Consider the following 22705-nt stretch of genomic DNA (forward strand, 5'->3'; position numbering starts at 1 on the left):
TAGCATCCAGTCTGAGAGGAGCTGGATGAGTCAACAGAGAACCAAAAGGGACAGTGTGATGTCTCCTGAGCCACAAACAGATCCACCTGAGCCTGACCAAAACTCTCCAAATCTGCTTCACCAACTCAGAGGTGAAGCCTTCATTCCCCAGGCATTGGCCCCTGCCTCGACAGGATGTTTACACCCATATTGAGATGCCCTCAGGGAAAACCCCTTAGTCTTGAGCCACCACTGCAGGGGTCTCGTGTACAGCAGGCCAAAGGTATCATGTTGAACGTAGCTGGCATCAAACCCAGCAGTTTTTAAAACTGCTTGACAGTGAGTGACCAGCCTTCTTTCACTCTCATGACTGGAGTGAGAATAGACTCAAACTGAGCAGGAGACAGACATGCCTGCATCCCACTAAAGGCCCATATAAGAGGTCCTCTGTAGTGGAGAAAGCACACTTTTCTTGGAGTTTAGTCTTAACCCCAACTCTTTCATGTAAGTGAGAATGATATCTCAATGCCGAACCCCCATCTGCTCCAACTGAGCTAATATCAACCAATCGTCGATATAATTCAGTATGTGGAGTCCCAGTGGAGCCAGAGAAGCATCCACACACTTCGTGAAGTTGCAGGGTGAAACTGCAAGGCCGAACGTTGTTCTGCTACCAGACTGCTCTTGGCACAAAAGTTGGAATGACCCCGTTGAAACGAGGTAATGGAGAGCTGAACTGGATTCGGTAACCTCTTACTACATAGTGCAGGACCCATTGAGGCACATTTGGCAGAAGTTTCCAAGCTGCCAAATAGTTTTCTAAGGTAATCAGTCACTCGAGACTGACCACTGGTGTCCTTAGGGGTTCAATCTCGGTGCTTCTAAATTCCTCCGAAGAGGTAGCAAGCCTCCCAGAGCCACTACGTTTCAGAGCGGAGACTGAGAGAAGTGAGACCACTGCGCCCTGAAGCACCATGGGTAGAAGGGTTGGCAGACGGATCTCTTGAAGGCACTGAGGAGAGACAAATCAGTGGTTCTGCGGAGATCGATGATATCCTCTGACTTAATCTCCTCACCCTCATCTAGCTACTTCAGGAGGTTGGCTTGGTACGCTTGTCACACTGCCATAGTGTGCAAACACACAACAGCCTGACACGCTGCCGTGTATACTTTGCCCACTAAGCAAGATATAGTATGCACAGGCTTGGAGGGCAGTGTCTGGTCTTCCAAGGATGATACCGAACCAGGCTACAGATAGCTTGCAACCGTCTGTTCAACCCGAGGCACCGCCCTGTAACCACTCTCATTCAACTGCCCCATGTTTGCATAGTTACTGAACACAGGGCTAAAGATGCAGGCCAAGTAAGGCTTAGACCACAATCTCCACACCTCAGTGTGGAGATTGGGGAAAAAAATCGCAAGCCTCCGTGTGGAGGTAACTGCTTAGTATGCAAAAAGCATTCATCCAGCTTACTTTTCTGCAGTTCAACCTGTTTCTCAGTGGGCCAATCAATGTTTAACTTAGCCATAGCACAAGGTACTACCTCCAACAGCTCATCATACTGGGGAAACCAGAGGGGTGAGTCCCCTGCCTCATTCACAGACTCAACATCGACCACCTCGGAGGAAGAGAGGCTGAGTGTTGAGCCCTATCCCCAGGGGGAGAAAACCATTGTGTGGGCTTCAGATCCCTGAGAGGGGGCACTGGATCTGGTTGGTGAGGAAGAAGAAAGGGACTCGCCCATCTCCATTGCCTCCACCAGATCCATCTGCTAACCCCACAACTGCAAATGATGTGCTGCCACAACAGACGTGGGACCAGAGCTTTGGGGAATGCTGGCAAAGGCTCCCTCTTCAAAGTGAGCCTTCCAGGAGCGAAGTGTCCACATTTCTCGCAGTGCAGACAGTCAGACCCCACAAGGGCTGACTCAGCATGCTTCACTCCCAAACAAACTATAAACTATGTGTATCCCCATCCGTGATACAGCGAGGACAGGGAAGAACACACAATCTATAGCGGTATATTTGCTCTTGCCCTAAATGTTTGGTTTTCTGACTCGCTTTTGGTATGATAATGAGCGCTTTGGACAGACAACAATAAATAAGCCTGAGACACACAAAGCGCTTGCTGAATGACAGTAAGCTGCCGTTTTATCAACTGCACATGCTTTTAAGCTTCCTGGTCTCTAGGTCACACTGCCCATGACATCTCACCCATTCGTTGGACTGATTACACACGTGATTCAGAGCATGGTCACACTGAAGGCGTTCCCATAGTGTTTAAACGAAACTCAAGCTCCTGAAGTGGAGCACTTTATTTCCTTTATTTCTTCATTCAATAAAAATAATTCAAGAACACTCCAAGCAAGCTGTTGCCCACTGTTGATAACAAATCATCATGTTGAGCCATAATATAATTCTGATTTCTTTGGCAAAACATCAAGTCACATAAAGTATAATGGATCAAATGGTTGCATAACTTCAAATGCAACAAAATCACTCCTGAAAGTGAGGCCTTATCAAGTAAATCTTTACAAATGATTTAAAAAACCTCAAGTAAAATGGCATTAGTAAATGTTCTGTTGAAATTGCCGCTGGTTAAGTTGATGAATTATCTGGATGAACAGGAAGTCATTCCTCATTTCATTTCAGGAATGTTCAAAGATGATTAGTTTCAGTGCATTATAAGGGCGAAAGAGCGTGGAAACAGAATAATTCTGATTAGTTGTACTTTATGATCGAATGAGTCACGTCAGGCCCCATTTTTCACATTTGGTGTAGACAAATTGGAATCCTGTCTGGTTAAAGGAATATTTCAACCAAAAATACAAACAGCTGATAAAAACATCACAATAATTCACAAGTAATCCACACCACACCAGTCCATCAGTTAACATCCTGTGAAGTGAAAAGCTGCATGTTCGTAAGAAACAAATCCACCATTAAGACGTTTTAACTTCAAAACATTGCTTCCGGACAAAATAAAAGACCATAATCCATTAAATGTTTCCTCCAGCGAAAAAATCCATCCACCATTGTCCTCTCACATCAAAATCCACCTACATATTTGCTTAGAACTACAATGTACTGTTTTGGCTTGTAAAAGGTACTTGATTTGGGCATATTTCTCTCCGGATTCAGATTAGACAAAACATTTTTATCACTGAAGAAAGCATTATAGAGGATTAATATTTTGGGAAGAAGTTAAAAGTTAAATAGTTTGAAGTTAAAAATGTCTTTATGATAGATTGGTTTTCTTACAAACATGCAGCTTTTCACTTCACTAGATGTTAACTGATGGACTGGAGTGGTGTGCATTACTTGCGGATTACTATGATGTTTTTATCAGCTGTTTGGACTTTCATTCTGACGGCACCCATTCACTGCAGAGCATCCATTTATGAGCAAATTATATAATTCTACATTTCTTCAAATCTAATAAAGAAACAAAATTATGTACATCTTTGATGGCCTGAGGGTGCACATATTTTCAGCAAATTAAATCACTTTTCACCAGAAAAACAATGAATATGTGTTTTTGAGAAACACAAAAAGACATTAAACAAATCTGAAAATTAGGGATAACGCTAATTACGCTGAAAGAATTTTCTTGTTTGCATCTTGTGTGTAATGTCTTCCCTATTGTCACCTTCATTAAATCCTGGTCATCTCTGTCAGTGATTTCTTTCTTAATAGGCTGGCTTGAAAGTAAAAGCAGAATGGTAAACAGTAAAAGGTCACAGAAATCGTATTTTCACTGATGTATCCTGGCGCTGAGCATCAGTTCTCTCCCTCTGGATGTTCCTGACACAAGAGCTGCATTCAGACCATGAATATGAGTGCTAACTCCAAAACAGTGATGCTGGGATTGTGGTCAGGACAAACCAGGACAGGATCTGACCCTGAATCTGCTCACTTCCTGTGAGGCTGCCCAGGTGCAGCATGTTTATATTACAGAGTGAAGGGATGTAGTCAATGTTCGGGGGCAGATGAATCCCTTCACTCGCATACAGTAACCACACATGTGTATGTGTGTTTGTTATAGTGCACAGAGTAAAATCACTTCCAGACATTTTGACCTGCTTTTTTTCAGTCCTGCTTTCTATTAGCGGAGGCGGCTTGCAGACTGTGACCTCCTTTCAGTCTTGCACTCTTACTAGTGGCCAGTGAGCAACAGTGTGGTTGACTGTAGGAACAGCGGCCAAAATTAAGTGTGCAACGTGTCTTTCTTTGTTGAACTATAATATGACTCTCTGTACTTCAGTCACTTCTCTTCGCTTTCCTAACACTCATTCATCAGTCTTCCTTTCTGACAAAATGCTTTTACAGTTAAAATGTAGCTCATTTAATAAAATACCCTTTTGCAATGTTTTACTGTAAATCAGTGAAGAAAATTAACCGGGACAATATGATCTCACGCTCACCTTTAATCAGTAGACAAATCTTTTCAACTGTTCTAAGTTCTGCACTTCAGGAGGATTATTAACCTTAATCTTCATTGAATTCAATAAGTGTGTCATTTTAATTGAAAATCTCTCATATCTTACATCAGTCTTCTCATATTGCAGTTTTATTTCAGAGACAACTGCAATCAATAAGATTGTTGTATGATGACCCTGTGTTTCAAAAGTTTGGGATAAATACAATTGTTTTACGAAATACGAAAGTAACTAATACTTTTATTCCACATGAGCACATCAAACATTTCTGAAAGAACATGTGACACTGAAGACTGGAGTAATGATGCTGAAAATTCAGCTTTGACCACAGGAATAAATTACATTTTAAAATACATTCAAATAGAAAACAGCTACTTTAAGTTATAATAATATTTTACTGTATTTTTGATCAAATAAATATCAAATAAATGCAGCTTTAGTGAAAAAAAAAAATGTACTGACCCCAAACGTTTGAACAGTAGTATGAAAATACACACCTGACATTTTCCACTGACACACAGGTCACTCTCGTAAGGTCCACATGGCGTTCCGTCCAGCACACGCTCTGCAACTAGTACCGGCTCATCATGGCCAATCGGTGAACAATACAGAGCGCATGGCTTTTCTGGGAAATAGAAGCACACACACATACATAAATGCTACATTTAGCATGTACATGCATCATTTTGAATGTAGCCATTTGTTCACAAATTTCTGCCACAAATCAGTTTTATTGGATCCACTCTCTACAGATTGAGCTTTGAGGCTGAAAGAGGCACAAGTTTCTGTACTTCCAGTTAGAAAACATGAAGTGCACTCATGGTATTACGTCTACTTAAGAAGATCACAAGCCTGTTTGTGAGTGGCATGTGAGATTTAAGAGCGGCTTTGTGCCCCTTTAGTCTGCGGAAGATGAAAGTTCCCTTATAGGATGAATGTCTGTAAGTGACTCTCGAGCGATCAGAGATTAGAGAGCCTGTGTTTCTGCCATCATGAGGTAAAATACAGAGAGAGCTTCTGAGTGATGCGGTTTCATCGCTTTCGTCAGAGGAGGCCATTCAGGTGCATAGGAGGATGTTAGTTCATCTAATTGCTGAAAATAAGTCGATTTCATAGCAAATATAATATAATATATATATATATATATATATATATATATATATATATATATATATATATATATATATATATATATACAGTACAGACCAAAAGTGTGGAAACATTACTGTTTTTAATGTTTTTAAAAGAAATTTCTTCTGCTCATCAAGCCTGCATTTATTTGATCAAAAATACAGAAAAAAAAAATGTAATATTGTGAAATATTATTACAACTTAAAATAATAGTTTTCTATTTGAATATACTTTAAAAAAAAATAATTTAAAAAAATAATTCAATTTATTCCTGTGATGCAAAGCTGAATTTTCAGCATCATTACTCCAGCCTTCAGTGTCACATGTAACATCCAGTCTATCACATGATCATTTAGAAATCATTCTAATATTCGGATTTATTATGAGTGTTGGAAACAGTTCTGCTGTCCTAATATTTTTTGTGATATTTTTTTTTTTTTATGTGATACTTTTTTAAGATACTACGATGAATAAAAAGAAAAGAAAAAAAAAGCTATGTTTTTAAAATAGAATTATTTTGTACTAACAATAATACCCTACCTCCAAATTCCTGACCAGTAGGGTATATTGTTATTACAAAATAATTCTATTTTAAAAACATAGCTTTTTTTTTCTTTTCTTTTTATTCATCGTAGTATCTTAAAAAAGTATCACATAAAAAAAAAAAAAATATCACACAAAAAATATTAGGCAGCAGAACTGTTTCCAACTTTGATAATGAATCATCATATTAGAATGATTTCTAAAGGATCATGTGATAATGATCCTAAAAATTCAGCTTTGCATCACAGAAATAAATGATAATTTAAAGTATAATACATTTAAAAACAATTATTTTAAATGTAATAATATATCACAATATTAAAAAAAATTCTGTATTTTTGATCAAATAAATGCAGGCTTGATGAGCAGAAGAAACTTCTTTCAAAAACATAAAAAATAGTAATGTTTCCAAACTTTTGGTCTGTACTGTACATACACACACACACACACACACACACACACAGATATATATATATATATATATATATATATATATATATATATATATATATATATATATATATATATATATATATATATATATATATATATATATATATATTATGCAAGTGTTTCAGTATGACAATCAATATGTAGAAAATAAGTAGACAGAGAGAAAGACAGACAGACAGACAGACAGACAGACAGATAGACTGACTGACAGACAGACAGACAGACAGACAGACAGACAGACAGACAGACAGACAGACAGACAGACAGACAGACAGACAGACAGACAGATAGATAGATAGATAGATAGATAGATAGACATTTAAATGACAATAAGAAGTATTCAATCTGAAGTATTAATTTTTTTTTCCACACACTGTAATTTTCAGTTATAGTTTGGATGTTGCAAATATGACGAATGTGAAAAAACACGTATGAACATCTCAGACTCTGAAATCATTCATACATGTGAAACCCACATAGCTGTAATCTGGCTCAGAGGAAACAACAATCATGTCTTTGTGGCAGTTTTTCTGCTGATTAAGCTATTATACAAGACTTCTTCATTTTATAAATGGTTGTCAAAAGCAAAAAAGCTACAAAATGCATCATATTTTGTGTGAAAGTGTAACATGCTTACGCAAAACAGGCACTATTTCTGAAATCATCATAACAAAATTAGTATGAAACAAACACTGGCCTTTATTCAGCAAACAGAGTTGTATTTTTAGTCTCACCATCATTGATCACAGCTGTCCACATCTGGCTTTTCTTCTTACTGGCCTGCCGATCATGAGTCTGACACTGCTGGTCTCTAAATGTGGGCAGACCCTTCGAACACGGCGGCCCTTCACACACTTTGTGCTCCACGCTGGTCTTCTGACAGTACTTTCCTCCTGGACCGGGTCTGGAGAGCCACAACAACAAGAAATACAGTTAAACATAATGCTCTATGACCTAAACCTGAAGACAAAGCATGAAGATCATTATCCTAGCTGAAATCCCCTTCGTTTAATGCATCAGGAATTGATTAGATCACAAAAAGTGGTGTTACATACCAGAATGAAGCCAGACTTCAGTGCTAAAATGATGCCAAAACGGCTATTTGGCTATTGATTAAAATAATCGAATGGCCAGCACGCCCAAAATGATGTCAGATGAAAAGCTATATTTTGAGGAAAGATTACAGAAGGAGTTTTTGAAATGCACCGTTTGCACCGGACTTCATGTTCTTAAAATCACTAAATGTAACCGACACAGATGACCTCATTAGAGATTTGCATATCAAATGTAATTGGCCCCCTTTTTTTACATTTATTTGCATTCTGAATTAAAACTGGTCTCACATAAAGAATGCAAAACCTACAACCTAAACATTATTTTTGCAAGCACTGCTATTTTTCTTCTTTCAACAAATGCAAATCTAGTTTCTTCCTCACACTCTTTCATTCCCCTTTTTCCACAATTGTGCTTAAAAACAGAACGTGACTTGTATGTCAGCCCTGTTTTTCTTCCTTTTCGCACTCCGGGTTCGCTTGATGCAGCTCCATGTGTTTTATTATCCACAGTGGAGCCGCGCGCAAAAGAGCGATTAGCTCCAGGACGCGGCACGAGATGTTACGTGTGTCCAAAACAAAATGCACACCTTACACCATCGTTTACAAATTGCGCGATGTTCTGCGTTGGAAATAACTTGAGAACTTTGAATTATTACATCATGTTTTAAACACACACACACACACACACAAGCTCTCTGGCGGGCTGTCAGGAGTTGAGAAATTACACTCGGAGAGAAACGGCGTCATTAGACGAAGGAGGAGAATGAGAGGAAAGCTTGTTCCTGCCAAAACACAAACAGGATTATTGTGGTGCATTGTGGGTTTGGATGGTGACTGTGTTTGCATTGAGTTTCGATCATCTCTGGACTACAGCCTGTTTGTTCAGTATAGGAGGTGCAGGACTACTAGTTAGTAACAGACACTTATATCTGTGAAAGTAAGACTGGATGGCGAATGATGAGTTATTGATATCACTGACACTGACCTGCTGACTACTTTTCTGAACGACTAGTTGTCTACGGAGACATGGATGGAGAAAGTGAGAGATGTAAAGGCTTACGGGGGGTTGTCACATTTCCTCTGTCTGAAGCGCGCTCCTGTGCCACATGTTCGGCTGCACATGCTCCACGTGCTCCATGGACTCCAGTCTCCGTCCACATGCTGCGGGATGGGCGTCTTACTGACACACTCACCCGCCCTGCACCACTAAGAAAAACACACACATAAGTGTTAATCCAGCTAAATGAAGACAAACCACTGATTTATTTTGCTTTTATATGAAGTTGAGTACAGGCAGTGCTGCTGTATTGAGACTGCAAATACTGTGTTATAGGGTTTGTTCCCAACCACTGGCCTCATTTATTAAACTGCTGTAATTATGAATTTTATGTGTTAGGAAATCCAAGTTGATAATCCCCCATTGATTTACACCAAAAAATTTTATGCTTTTAAAAAAGAAGTCTCTTCTGTTCACCAAGTCTGAATTTGGACAAAATTTCAGTAAAACAGTTATATTGTGAAATATTATTAGTTAAAATAACAGTTTTCTATTTGGATATACTGTACGTTAAAATGCCATTTATTCCTGTGTTGCAAAGCCGAATTTTCAGCATCATTACTCCAGTCTTCAGTGTCACATGATTCTTCAGAAAACATTATAATATGCTGATTTGCTGCTCAAGAAACATAAACTATTATACATTTTTAAAACTGTTGTGCTGCTTCATATATTTTGTGGAAACCATGATACATTTTATTTTTCAGGATTCTTTAAAGAAATAATAATAAGAAAAAAAAAAACATTTATATGGAAATTTATACTTTTGTAGCATTATAAATGTGTTTTCTGTCAGTTTTGTTCAATTTAATGGGTCTTTGCTGAATGAAAGTATTAAATAATTTATTAATTTAAAAGTATATGTAAAAAAAAAAAACTTTTGAACGGTAGAGAACATCATTAATATTTAAAATAATAAGTGTAAAGTCTTTTTTGCATTTTAACCCCCCCATACAAATCAGCAGGTTTCTGTCATTATAGTAAATGGAACTTTCAGTAGCACTTTCAGTCTGATATTTTGATCTGCTCCACCGCCAAGTCAGCTGCTTTATTCCCCATCTGTCAAAATGAATTTAACCTTAGTATTGTCCGTTTTTAAATTAAAGGTATAATTTCTTTAATATTAACCCTTTGGGGTCGGGGGGTGTTTTGGGGCCCATGTTTTAACATGCCCTGACATTCATAATCATAATTGGTTACCTTGTCGGCTCCACATTCTGTGCCGTCCAGCGGTGGATCTAGTTTGGTTTTGCATGATGTGTCTCCTTCCACCAAACACCAGAGACCAGCACACATCAGGTGCTGAAAATGGAGACGGTTTACATTTGGAAAGTATAAAAACAAATGTTATCATTATTTTTTCATTCTTATTTGATTTTATAGTTATAAAAGAGTATTTAGCACCCAAAAATGCATTACCTGAGTGAAAAACAAACACTATACAGAAGTATCTCACAGTAAAGGAAATACCCAAAATAAACCCATTAATATCTCAATGGCATAAAATTTAATTAAATTAAACTAAAAGCTTGTAAATTTCATGTAACCGCAGCCTTTTCTTTCCTCTCCTCTAACAAAGAGACAGCCCTTGAGATGGACTGTATTTTCTGTGTCTGTCTGACAAGTTCGTATTTTTACTTTAGCCAGACACGCTCCTTTACTTCTCGTGCTCAATCACATTTTTCAATCTCACAGAGAGAAACATTTTAATGGTGGCAGGACGGCCATTAAATTGCCTTATTTACACTTTGTTTTAGATGTCTCTTATGTCAGCTCCTCTCTGCCTGCCAGCAACAGACTATTCATCTTTCATGTGAATCTAGGTATCTGCTGTTGCACTGCACAATGTGTAGATGGTATACAGTTATGATGGACGGGCAGCAAGTGGAAATGTTTGCAGATACAGCTGATGATTACACGCTCCGGAAAGCATGAACTGACTGTGAACTGATCAGATCAAACCTGATACACCAGCACCTGCCATCCGCTCTGATGTTTTCACTCTGGCAACTTCAGAACTGAAACTTCCAGACGGAAATATCCAGAGATCTGAGGCTTTGCATCGACAAACATGATTTATGATTACGTGCAGATACTCTTTTATGTTATTCGCCTGCTACAAATGTAGCCTGGATAATTTTACACTTCCACTAGCTACATATGGGAATGATCTTAGGCCCAAGACAACACTGAACTGAACTAAAATAAACTAAAATAAAACTAATTTTGAAAAATGAATTGATAAAGACAAAATACATTTTTCTAATTTAATAGCAAAAAGTGAATTTAATTGCGATGTTATGTGAATCAAATCAAATAACGAAGTTAAATTAATCAAATAATCAAATTTAATTTCATTAATGGATATATTTTATAACAAATACAAATTTATAAACACACAAATTTAAAAGAAAAATGTGGATTTAATCATGCCGTGTGAATATGTGAATAAAAAGTAATTTAATATTATGACAATATTACAAAGACCAAATCAAAATAATCACGTTTTTTAAAGTATATATTTTATATCTTAATTTCTTACTTTTATTTAGGTACCATTTAAATTAAGCATATAATATGTATTATTATAATATTCATTAAAATGTATACATTTACATTTATTTCATAAAGAAATTAATTTATTTCATATTTTTTATGCAATATTTAGGAGGAGGCTTTGTACAGATAAGCGTGAAACCCTTTATATTATTCACTTCAACTAGTTACATATAAGAATGATCCCAGGACCAAGACAACAATAAAGAAACTGCAACAGGATTCTGCAACATGTATGAGCTTGTTTAGGTCAGAAAGTTTGATTTGCATGTTGCCAGTGTTTATTTGTGTGCATGTATGCTGCATTGTGTCCGTTTACGGTATAGAAGCATGTAGTGCATGAACACAGACTGATATCACTGCATTCCCAGCTGAAAGATACACACACCTCCATGTCAGTGCAGAACGTAGCGTTGGTGCCGAAGAGGATCTGGCACTGTTCATCAGCGCTGTAGTGCATCCCGGGAAGTTTGGCCGGCAGACGGATGAGGTAGCGGTTACGTGGGTCAGTATGCAGCAAACAGGCACTTGCTTTCGATCTGGGAGACAGTAGGATGTTACAGAAATGATGTGAATAACATCTTCACACACAACTGGAGGAATTGCAGACTTTTCTATAAAAGAAATTAGGAATTGCTGTGCTTCTAATACTGGCTTTCCATTGCTGATACATTTGCTCAAAGTAAAATTCCCCTTTCTCATCTTTCTATACATGTAAGTGTAAGATTAGACAAACACAGACAGCTGTAGCAGGACAGACTTCTGCAAAACCAAGAGTGGCTCCCAAATTCCTATTCAAGGAGTGCAAAGGAAAAATATTTAGAAAAGGCTGACGTTGATGCCTTAAAGCCTAATGAGCACATACACTTCTGGATTTTCAAGCATGCCTGCTCTCTGTAAATATTTAATATTTTAGCTCATCCTAAAATAATCAGGCAGGCATGTGCTTAAAACAATGCGCTTAAGAAAAAAATAAAAAAGTGTTATGGTGTGTAAGGTATGCAAATGAATTAATAAATAAATAAACATATTCAAAAGGAAATTGTTGATTTGAATTGAATAAAATAAAATAAACAGGGGGAAATTAATCAATGGGAATTTAATAAAATGAAATAAAAACACTGACAATGCCTGTATAATATGGTTTATACAGTCACATGATAAAATAAAATGTAACAAATGTAAACTAAAATGAAAGAAATTAACACATAATTAAATAAAATCATGCTACACACTAAACGTCTATGTATGTTTATGTACAAGTAACAACTGGCAAATTGTGTGAATTCACAATAATTATGGGATTGCCTTCTGCAGGATGAATACATGTGATACTGCTCCTAAACGTGATCAAAATAAGGCAGCATAATTTTGCTGCTTACCTTTTGGAAAAGCCTTCATGCAGTGTGCACCTACAGTATGACGCCTACATAGACAGCTCACCAGGTTTTGGAGCAGAGCCATGCTGTCGTGTTATCGTAGCACAGAGCTTTACTCTACAGGAAAAAACACTAATCTGCCTGATTGTATCTGGCATGAAAATGCTTTCAGAAGCTGAACAGCAGAGTTTGGATAGTGCTGGTATCTGCTTGGATATGGTGACACTCTGTAGCCTGAATTGAGGTCAGAAGCGCAGCAGGCACAGCAGACAGTGAATCCTGCCGCTTTATTCTGTCATCGGCTGCAGTACATCCGTGAGGATCGATGACTCCAGCCAGTTCTTTGTTTGTAGAGCCACAGCAGACACTAGTAAGCCTGGGCTTCCAGAATGAACTCTCTTCTATTCAAATGCATATATATATATATATCTGCATCCTGGAGGGCCGGTGTCCTGCAGAGTTTGATTCGGGTTGGAGCTAAACCCTGCAGGACACTTGCCCTCCAAGAAAACGTTCGGTAACCATTGCTTTAGGGTCTTAATGGAGAGTCTATAACTATAATTCTCTGGTTAAAATTTCTCAATGGTAGTGTAAAACAACCCTCTTTTTATTATTCATTATTGGTTATAGAAAACCAACAGGCAATAGCACCTACTATCACCTAAGCTACCGATAACACCTAAAAACAAAGGCTAGCTTAAAGATTGTATATCTTATGGCACACAATCTCACCTGAGGAACTTCTCCAGGTCGTCATGACTGCAGCTAGACCAGGAGAGGTCACTGGGGTTACGACCTTTGACCCATTCCCCGGACATGATGTGAGAGTGGCCCGTGCAGCTGGCGTGATCGTCATCATGGCTCATGCCCATGCTAGAGAGACAAGAACATCAGAAACAACAAACACTAACAAGAAACAGCAGTGATCTAACAAAATAGAAGTCTCACCCAGGCAAACACAAAAAATTGTTATTGTGCTTGTTAAACATAATCATTAACACACTGTTTAATAAGCTTCCCTTGAATGCATTATACAATATTACTCTGAAACAGAGCATGTGTTCTCATGAAAACCAAAGCAACCTGAGTCAGAGTGGGCCGCAACAGTGCTTTCTCCTTAGCCCTGACCTACATTTCTCAAATTAAAAACAACAACCGAAAACTGAAAGCAGCGACAGAGAGCTCAGGAACTAATAAAGAGAGCAGTGTGGATTTCTAGGCTGTGTCTCGACTCCTGCTAAACACCAAAGCAATAAAAGTAAAAAAACTCACAACTAACACAATAGAATTCAAGGAGTCGCTGCGGAGAACTAAAGGAACAAGGAGAAGAATGTGAATGCTACAGCAGCTTCATTGTCGCTTTCTTTTCAGCTCTTACACAGATGAGTGGCTTTTAATGTCAGCGGGGTGAGTTGGTTAATAAGTGGATTGAGATGAGAATCTCTCTCACACTCAAACAATCATGGGAGGTTTTAAGGGTGCCAAATGTCTGTTGTGTTAAATTTGTTTAAGGGAGAAAAAACACGATTGGCCTTATTAAAACAGGACGTTTTGCTGCCAAGCTAATAACGGTCAAGTGCTTTCACACGCCAAATACCCTATCAAGCGTGCACTGGACATAAAAGACTTGGAAGGGAAGGCATCATGCATGACCAGCAGAGACTTACAGATATGGGCTGGTAATCTAAAGGTCCAACAAGGTGTTGTCAGCATATTGCTATGAACTTCAAACTTTCTCACTGACAAAAAGTAGTCAAAATTTGCTTAGAAAATGTAATTGCTTAGGCTACAATAAAGGGATCTCTGATGTCTATAAACTGTACAAGCTACTCACCAAATGTCAATATCCTGTTTCATGCCTCTAACTCTACATATGATCAAAAGTAACAGCAAAAAACACCCAAACTTTTTCAAATTGCACACATTAACAACTGTATTGTTTGTAAATTACGTGCAGAATTTTCCCCTCCCATCTGCGCTTTTATGGAATTGCGCATTAACACTAATTTTCCCTGTTTAGTAAGTCATGCCCTAAGTGGCTAATTAAACTATGATGGAAACAAAAACAATCGCACACTGGATGTAAAAAGTAAAAAGTTTAAAAAAGTGATTTATCTGCAACTCTAAAGGACAATATTTTCTTTTACAAAAGAATATAATATATATATAAAAAAAAGCTCTTCTTTATTCTATTTATCATAGAATGCTGAAAATAAAAAAGTATCGACAAAAAATATTAAATGAAAAAAAATTATTTAAAAAAATTCTTGAGCAGCAAATCTGCATATGAGAATCATTTCTGAAGGATCATGTGACACTGAAGACTGGAGTCATGATGTTTAATCACATTTTAAAATATATATTCACATAGAAAGCAGTTATTTTAGACACATTTTCACAATACTACTGCCTATACTGCATTTTTTATCAAATAAATGCAGGCTTAATGAGCACAAGAGACTTCTTTTAAAATCTTACCAGCTCCAAACTTTTGAACCGTGTCATTCAAATTCACACGTGTAATTTTCCAATCTCACCTGCAAGCACCAATTACTCTATCAATTCATTAAACAGACACTCATTTATCCTTATTCTGAAAGGTGTTTTGACTAATGAGCGCATAAGCAATGATGACACTAATGAGGTATTGTGGGTGGACTAAAATATGACGTGACCGGCAGCTCCCATTCAGAGGATATTTTCATTTCGAATGAATCGATCCATGTTGCAAACCCCACATTAGCGTTACGCCAATGTTCCTCAAGTGCCGTGATCATGCTCCTTCAGCTGTTATTATTGGAAAATGATCAACGTCTACACTTGATAAAGCGAGACGAATGGAGCGGTGCTAAAACAAGACTCCCAGACAGTCATTAAGCTTCGTTACGCCCGTGCGCCAAATCAAAAGGTCGTGAGCAGATGAAAGATGAGAAACTTCGCTCTCTACTCAGAGAAATCTCAATCCATCAGAAACTGTAATGCTGTTGCATGCGTTTATTAGAGCCTGTAAATGCCATGCTGACAGAAATATTCAACGCTAGCAACTCTATAAAATAATCATATTGACATATCTTGCTACAGCTTATATTGTAAAGACCTAAACGTGCACATAAACCCATAACGCACTCACTTTAATAGAGTTTTTACAGACTGGAGACAATGGAGCCCTGTGTGCGTGTGATGACTGGGATAGCGGTATCGGCACCAGTCAGGCGTGATCGGTGCCAGCTCATTACTGCCGGGCATTAAAGCCAAATTTGGCCCATGGCGGCACATTATACTGGAGCAGGTACGGCGATAACTCCTCTGAAGACTGGCGCTTATGCTAATGTAGCTTGGCCGTTTTTCCAGACAAATTTTGGTGTTGGCTACCCATCATTGTTCTATCAAAGAGGGCTTTATGCTAGTGAGGAGATGAAGGGGAGCTATTGTGAGAAGCATATTTTTGTTCGGGCAGAGCAGGTAATATGTCGTTGTGGCATTCGGTTCAATCCTATAACTCATGTGTGAACACAAAATTTTCATTTACAGCATGCTCTCTTTCAAGTACTTCTAGGTTTTCCAAAGCACACGGTGGGGATGGAAGTGTGTTCAGGGTCTCGATCACTCATTTAACGAGAGAAACCTGATATAGAGGGACATATGCAAGTAACCTGTTGTTAAAAGAGTAGAGGTGGGTATTTAGAAAAAAATCTACAGAATGCAATGCATGGTTTAAATAAATAAAATATAAAAATAAATTTAGATTACAAACTAGATATTTACAAGTCTGAAGTTGAGTCTGATATTGGATGGAGATCTGATTGGGTGCCTGGGTGGTTTTGGTGAGCTAAGCTGAGATTGCATACATCTACATGTCTGACCAAATTGGCAAATGCTGTGGGCCTTAACCTAAACATGTCCTGTCCCATGTGAACTAGTTGCATATTTAATTGCCAATTACAGCTGATGATGGAGCAAACCTGTCAATCACAAGGGCCAGATTTCTATAGTGTTTGGACTCACTTGTGGCCAAGCTCATGAGCGATGGTGAAGGCCAAGTTGAGTCCGTTGTCCTCCGCCAGCACACACTTCCTCTTGGAGCTACAGGTGCCGCCCAGATAAGCGATTCCTGTGGAGAGAGCAAAGCACAGAGTGAGAAGATAAAGGATAGACAGGAAACCACAAAATCTGACACTTTAATGCCTGAAGCTCATTCACACTGACTGGAGACTGGTCGTTGCTGCTAATCGCTGTCAGTTTTAGCTTACTTTTGGCCTCCTCGTAACTGAGAGGTTTGTAATTGTGGTTGTGTTTTTATGCCAGTTTTGCCCGCCTGTACTGAGGATTAACAACAGATTTCTTTCAAGAAATTTTTCTAAAAGGAAAAAGCAGTGCCAAAAAGGACACAGTTATGCCATTCATTTCATATTCAACATCTTCCTCTCTACATATATTAATAAAAAAAAAACATTAAAATATAAAAAAAATATATTAAACATAAAACCTAAATAATTAAAGACTATATTATATAATATTTTATATGTTATGTGTAATATATTTTTATTATTATAATTTATAAATAATATTCTAATCATACTTTTTTTGTTATCTGGTTAGTTTAAAAACAAACAAATAAATAAATCCTCAAAGCAATTCTATAAAATAAAGTACCAAACAATTACAAAAACAAAAAATTATCGGCCGACATTTGACATTTTTCAGATATCAGAATCAGCTGATAACTTTTTCTGTTTGACCGATATGTTCAAGATGGGACTTTTATTATAATGACACTGAGAGCGGCAGCGCCTGAGCACACAGAGCTCACATTCATCTTTTTTTTTTTTGCTGTCAGCATTGCCAGTCATATCATTTCCACTGTGTGCTGTATGTAAAATGAGTGTTACCCTTGCTTTATTTGAAAAATATGAATCCCAATGCACACAAACTTCCCAGAAAACTGATTGCCCTGTTGGTTACAGTGTTTACAGTTATTTTACTTATGGATTGATGCTTTTCTTACAGATTTCTACTCATTTGAACATTTGTTTGAATGCATTATTGAGAGAGCAATTGCGTGTGAATAAGTGTCGTAGAACTTGTTTAAATCATGCTTTCTGATGAAAATATCTATATCTAGAAGGAACCAACAAACTCCTTGGGAACTATACCCGAAGGTTGCAGGTTTCGAGTCTCGGTGCTGGCAGGAGTTGTAGGTGGGAGGGAGTGAATGAACAGCGCTCTCTTCCACCCTCAATACCCATGGCTGAAGTGCCCTTGAGCAAGGCACTGAACCCCCAGTTGCTCTACGGGCACTGGATCTATAGCTGCCCACTGCTCCAGGTGTGTGTTCACAGTGTGTTCACTTCTCACTGCTGTGTGTGTACACTTGGAAGGGTTAAATGCAGAGCACTAGTTCCGAGTATGGGTAACCATACCTGGCAAATGTCATGACTTTTACCTTTTTTTCTGATTTGAGTGATCCTTCTCTATCAAGCTAAACTAAATATGTTTAACACATGAATTCCTGCTAAATACGCAGTTATATTACAGGTCACTGGCATGAACTGCACTAGTGATTCTTGCAGCAGCGAGGGAAAACCTCAACAATCCACTCTGCGCTCATACTCTGATGAATAGTAATCAAAAAAATGTATCGGCTTTATATCAGCTATCGTGCCCCCTGCTTTCCAAGATATCAGGATCGGCATCGGCTGTCAAAAAAACTATATCGGTCGACCACTACTGGCAACCACCCACAACACTGTAACTTCATGACAGTGAGTTTGCACAGACAATCAACAGTCTGAATGTCTTCAGAAAATATAAAACTCTATACGTTAGCACAAATGCTTTTTGTACAAACTGACAGCAAACTCATGTCCTATATGAGTCAGAATCTCTGTCCCTGAGTGATGGCACATCAGAAAGTCTACATCACATCACAGACTATCACCTTTCTAGTGTTCTTGTGAAAGCACCTGGTTTGTGTCTGACACTGGATGAAACCCAGACAGCCCCACTTAGCCTCTGACCACTGTAAGTGAAATCAATAACCAGAGAATGAAATTCAGCCCAGATGCTTGTGTTAAAAAAGGAAAGACGGCACAAAACTGTGTTTAGGACGACAAGAGAGCAGTTTGGTCTAGCAGAGGTACTTTTACATGGAATAACAACAGGAAATGAGCTCTGATTGTATGTGCATATGACAGGTCACATTTTTCAATTTGTGCGATTTTTCCAAAATGCATCTCATGCAATTATAGCACTGCATTGTTAAAGAATACTATATGAAGTATGAATTGAAATATACGATATTTAGAAGGCTTCAACTGGTCAAATCTGGTCAAAACATCCTTAAAAATGTACATATGCAGGCATAAAAAATTATTTATCTGAATTTTCAATTAGTAAATGTCCAAAAAAAAAAAGTTAATGCAACTTCTGTTTGGGAGCATAAATACAATGCCTTAAAATGTTGATTACATGGGCATCTCATTACCATAGGTTTTGAAACAAGTATATGATTACTTTAACCAACTTGAATAATTGAATATTTGAACATAAATAAGCATTAAAAAGCCTATGCACAGTAACAGCTGTTTACTATCAAGAAGACGCAATGAAAATACTGAACAACAACAGTGTGACTTAAAAGGCCCGTGAGAAAAAGAAAAATGCAACCATGTAACACACATCTTATTAAAAAACTAGACTAGAAATAATTTCTGGTCTTACATGTTTCACAGATTGGTTCAATAAATATTGTTCTAGAGCAATAAAAACAGAAACCCTGCAATTACAAAATAAAAGAGACATTTGGATGTTCCACTGTAGCTCATAAATCAACGTTTCTATGTTATTTGCTCACAGTGCTTGATGACTGATCCTGGAAACAATTGCAATGTACTGTAACATGCAGTAAAAACAAATGAACTGTGCTTTATCACTCTTCAATCTACGATGTAGAAATACTCTGAAAACAAAACACATCTTAGTCAATCCATGTATGGAGACTAAGCTGAAATTAAAAAAAAATCATTCGACTAGCACAGCATCAAAGATGTAATATCATATTAGCGATACAGATGACGTGATGATCTTTACACATGAAGCTGAGGTCTAAAACACATGTCGGAAAATAATGGGCTGTGCCATTTTTACACTGACTGGAACTGTATGATGGAAACATTATTTTCCCTGAATGCCATATAAAAAGAACAGAAGGTTGATTGGAAAACAGATGTTGTCCTAAATTCCTCCACTTCCCCTCTAAAACTCCATTTCTTTTTTCTTTCTTTCTTTCTTTATTATTTTTTTTTTTACAGCCATGCATACTTAGACAAGTGCTGCAATTATATCTGCTACATCTGTCACAAGCTGATTTACAGTCTGAGGTCAGATGAGTTCAAGTTTCTGTAAGCAAGTCTCTGCAATCCTTCTGTGCAGATATTTTTATAGCTTGCTGTGAGTTGATGGAATGTAATCTATAATGTGTAATGACTGTTGGGATGGGTGAACTACACATGACAGACAGGTAGGCTTAATAACACCTTCACTGCAAATGAATGGAAAGGAGAGCTCAGCAAATTATTTAAGGTACCTTTTGTATTCCATGGAAAAAGTGAGAGCAATCGGGTTTGGAATGACACGAGGGAGAGTAATGATGATACAGGATTGAAAAGTGAACTGAACTGAGGTCGAAATTGAACTGAATTTTAAATTCAGTTAACTGAATTTCATTGCTGAATTTGATGAGAAATGTATGAATTTACGAGGGGGGGGGGTAAAAATAACAGAAATTCTGAAGTAGAACAGAATTTAACAGAAATTAATTTAATTAAATTTGCTGTAATTGTTAAGACAACGGACAAGATGGACGGATGGACGGACGGATGGACAGACGGACGGACAGACAGACAGACAGATAGACAGACAGACAGATAGATAGATAGCAAGCCGCTGATATCAGCAACTGAATTTGACACAGCGCTCGCCACGGGCCCCACAGCTCATGTCCAGCCAGGCAGACTCAGAAAGACAGGCCTAAATACACATGGCGCTGGGAGATATTTTGCCGATTACTTATTTGGGGTTAATTTGCCGTTAGCACATGTAGAGTGCTTTGCATTCACAAGTTGAGCCCTTTCGTGACGAGAGAAGAACAGCGAATCTACCAGCTCAGCAACCTGGGCGGCCTGGCTGAACACGGACAAATGCTTTGTTATTAGATGTGAGGAGCGCTTTCAGTCAACTGCTTTAAATGGCAACAGTGTCAAACAATGTCAAATCACATGCTGGATCAGTCTTTTAACTATCTGTATAGATATATGTATATATATTATATACAGTATATATACTGCAGTAGGGCGTCATTATGTCACAGTGTTTTTCAATTTTCACTGTGTTTGTCCTCATTTCCTGTTTCCAACAGCAAGCAGAGAGACATTCAGCTGCTTTAATTTAAAACGCAAGAATGTGAAACAACAAACATACAAAAAGATCTATAGATAAACAGATCTTTTTAATATCTCAATTGTTTAATTTAGATTTTTAATATCTCCAAGTTTGGTTGTCAACCTGAAATCAACAGAAATGACACTCGCAAAACATTTTATTACGTAAAATGATTTATTCATTTATCACCATTACTATCACTAATACTAGTTTCATGTAATATATTTTTATTTACTGTTTTTATTACTTTATTTTAATAATCAATCTTTTTTTCTCAAAAGCTTAGTGACAAAGAACACTTTTTCTATTATATTTCAATTGTTTCTTCTAAACAGTAATGGGATTAAATGAAATATTACTGTTTTTAAACTGATATATTTAATATTTTTTTATATTAAATTAAATAAATTATTATTTTAATATAATAAATTATTTTTCTTTTATATATTACTTTAAATTATAAATAGTAATTCACCTGAGCAGGAAAACTATGTCTAGGATTTTCTTGAGTTTAATGAACTGTTTTCCATGCTACGTTTCATTTAAAGCTTAAATTTTACAGTCCCACACTGGACTGTCCCTCTCAAGCCCTCAAACGGCCCACAGAAAACAGGAAATGACATGTTGAACCTACTGTGCAGGAGGGCTTATAAAACCATGGAGACGATCCACAGAACTGAACATCAGGATCGTTTCCACACTACAAAAACTTCAACAACAGACATGAAAAGACGTGAGGTTTTTATGTTCACGATTCTTCATGGTGTTTTTGTGGCCTTCAGTTGAATGTATGTTTTAATGGTAGCGCTAGACCCTGATTTAAAGTTCAGCTCAGCAAATATCAATAAACACAGTGAAGTGGTTGAAATAGGAGTTGCTTATTATGAATAAACATCCCACATCCGAGTCAGGACACGATGGAAATCCCAAAACACCGAGGCATGTTTTACTGTTTGTAATAGAAAGAGGTCAACTATTAAAACTATGAGACCTCTGCTCAGAGGACTGTTGTGTTTTAATGACCAACTTTTGCTCACAGCCTCATATTTAGTTTTAGTGATTTGAACAAACCACTAAGCCAAGAGATGCGGGACAATTAGTTAAATTTTGTCGAGATTTTATGGACAAAACATGTCTATTGTCAATAGTCTAGCGATGCATGAAGCACAAAAAGCAATAAAAACTCCTCTAAAGTTTATTTGTATTAAGCAGAAAAAAACTAACGTGACAATATCTATCAGTCTTATGGGGCAGCTGTAAAAGTGAAACCCCTCGTATCAGATCTCACTTGAGTCGTGGACTGTTGCTCAGGGCAAAGAACTCAAAGAAACAGAGACTTCAAAAGCCAGGAAGTGAATCTGAGATGGGAGACGTTAAGCCTGAGGTACGAGCTTATCCCTTCTCAATCAAATCCTATCTCAAAGGGATCCTTGTACATTATCTGAAAAGAGAGGAGCACCATTCAAACAAAGACTTCTGCTCTGAATGATCTCCAAGACGAGGCGTCTCCGCTCCTCCTACCTGAATGAATGGGGAAATTCTTCTTGTTTAATAATTACAACCTTTAACTCAGTTCAGAGGGTGATTCCAGACAGTTAGGTGTGCATTTCAATGGGATGAGAGGAAATGCAACATGTGTTTTCATTAAACTATTCCACATCTTTTTAGGCAAAT

General features: G+C 37.6%; 1 protein-coding gene across 2 annotated transcripts in view; it reads right to left on the minus strand.

The window, feature by feature from the left end:
- adamts17 (ADAM metallopeptidase with thrombospondin type 1 motif, 17) overlaps positions 1 to 22705 on the minus strand; it is a 101137-nt gene that overhangs the window by 36743 nt on the left and 41689 nt on the right. For both annotated transcript variants that reach the window (XM_052559999.1, XM_052559998.1), the window contains exons 8-14: positions 16598 to 16703; positions 13325 to 13465; positions 11602 to 11752; positions 9858 to 9959; positions 8661 to 8806; positions 7280 to 7449; positions 4916 to 5043 (exon numbers count right to left, since the gene is read on the minus strand). In XM_052559999.1, coding sequence (XP_052415959.1) covers positions 4916 to 5043; positions 7280 to 7449; positions 8661 to 8806; positions 9858 to 9959; positions 11602 to 11752; positions 13325 to 13465; positions 16598 to 16703 — 944 coding nt within the window. The remainder of the gene's footprint in view (positions 1 to 4915; positions 5044 to 7279; positions 7450 to 8660; positions 8807 to 9857; positions 9960 to 11601; positions 11753 to 13324; positions 13466 to 16597; positions 16704 to 22705) is intronic.

This window comes from Carassius gibelio, chromosome B7 (genome assembly GCF_023724105.1).
Source record: "Carassius gibelio isolate Cgi1373 ecotype wild population from Czech Republic chromosome B7, carGib1.2-hapl.c, whole genome shotgun sequence".
In the NCBI taxonomy this organism is placed as follows: domain Eukaryota; kingdom Metazoa; phylum Chordata; class Actinopteri; order Cypriniformes; family Cyprinidae; genus Carassius; species Carassius gibelio.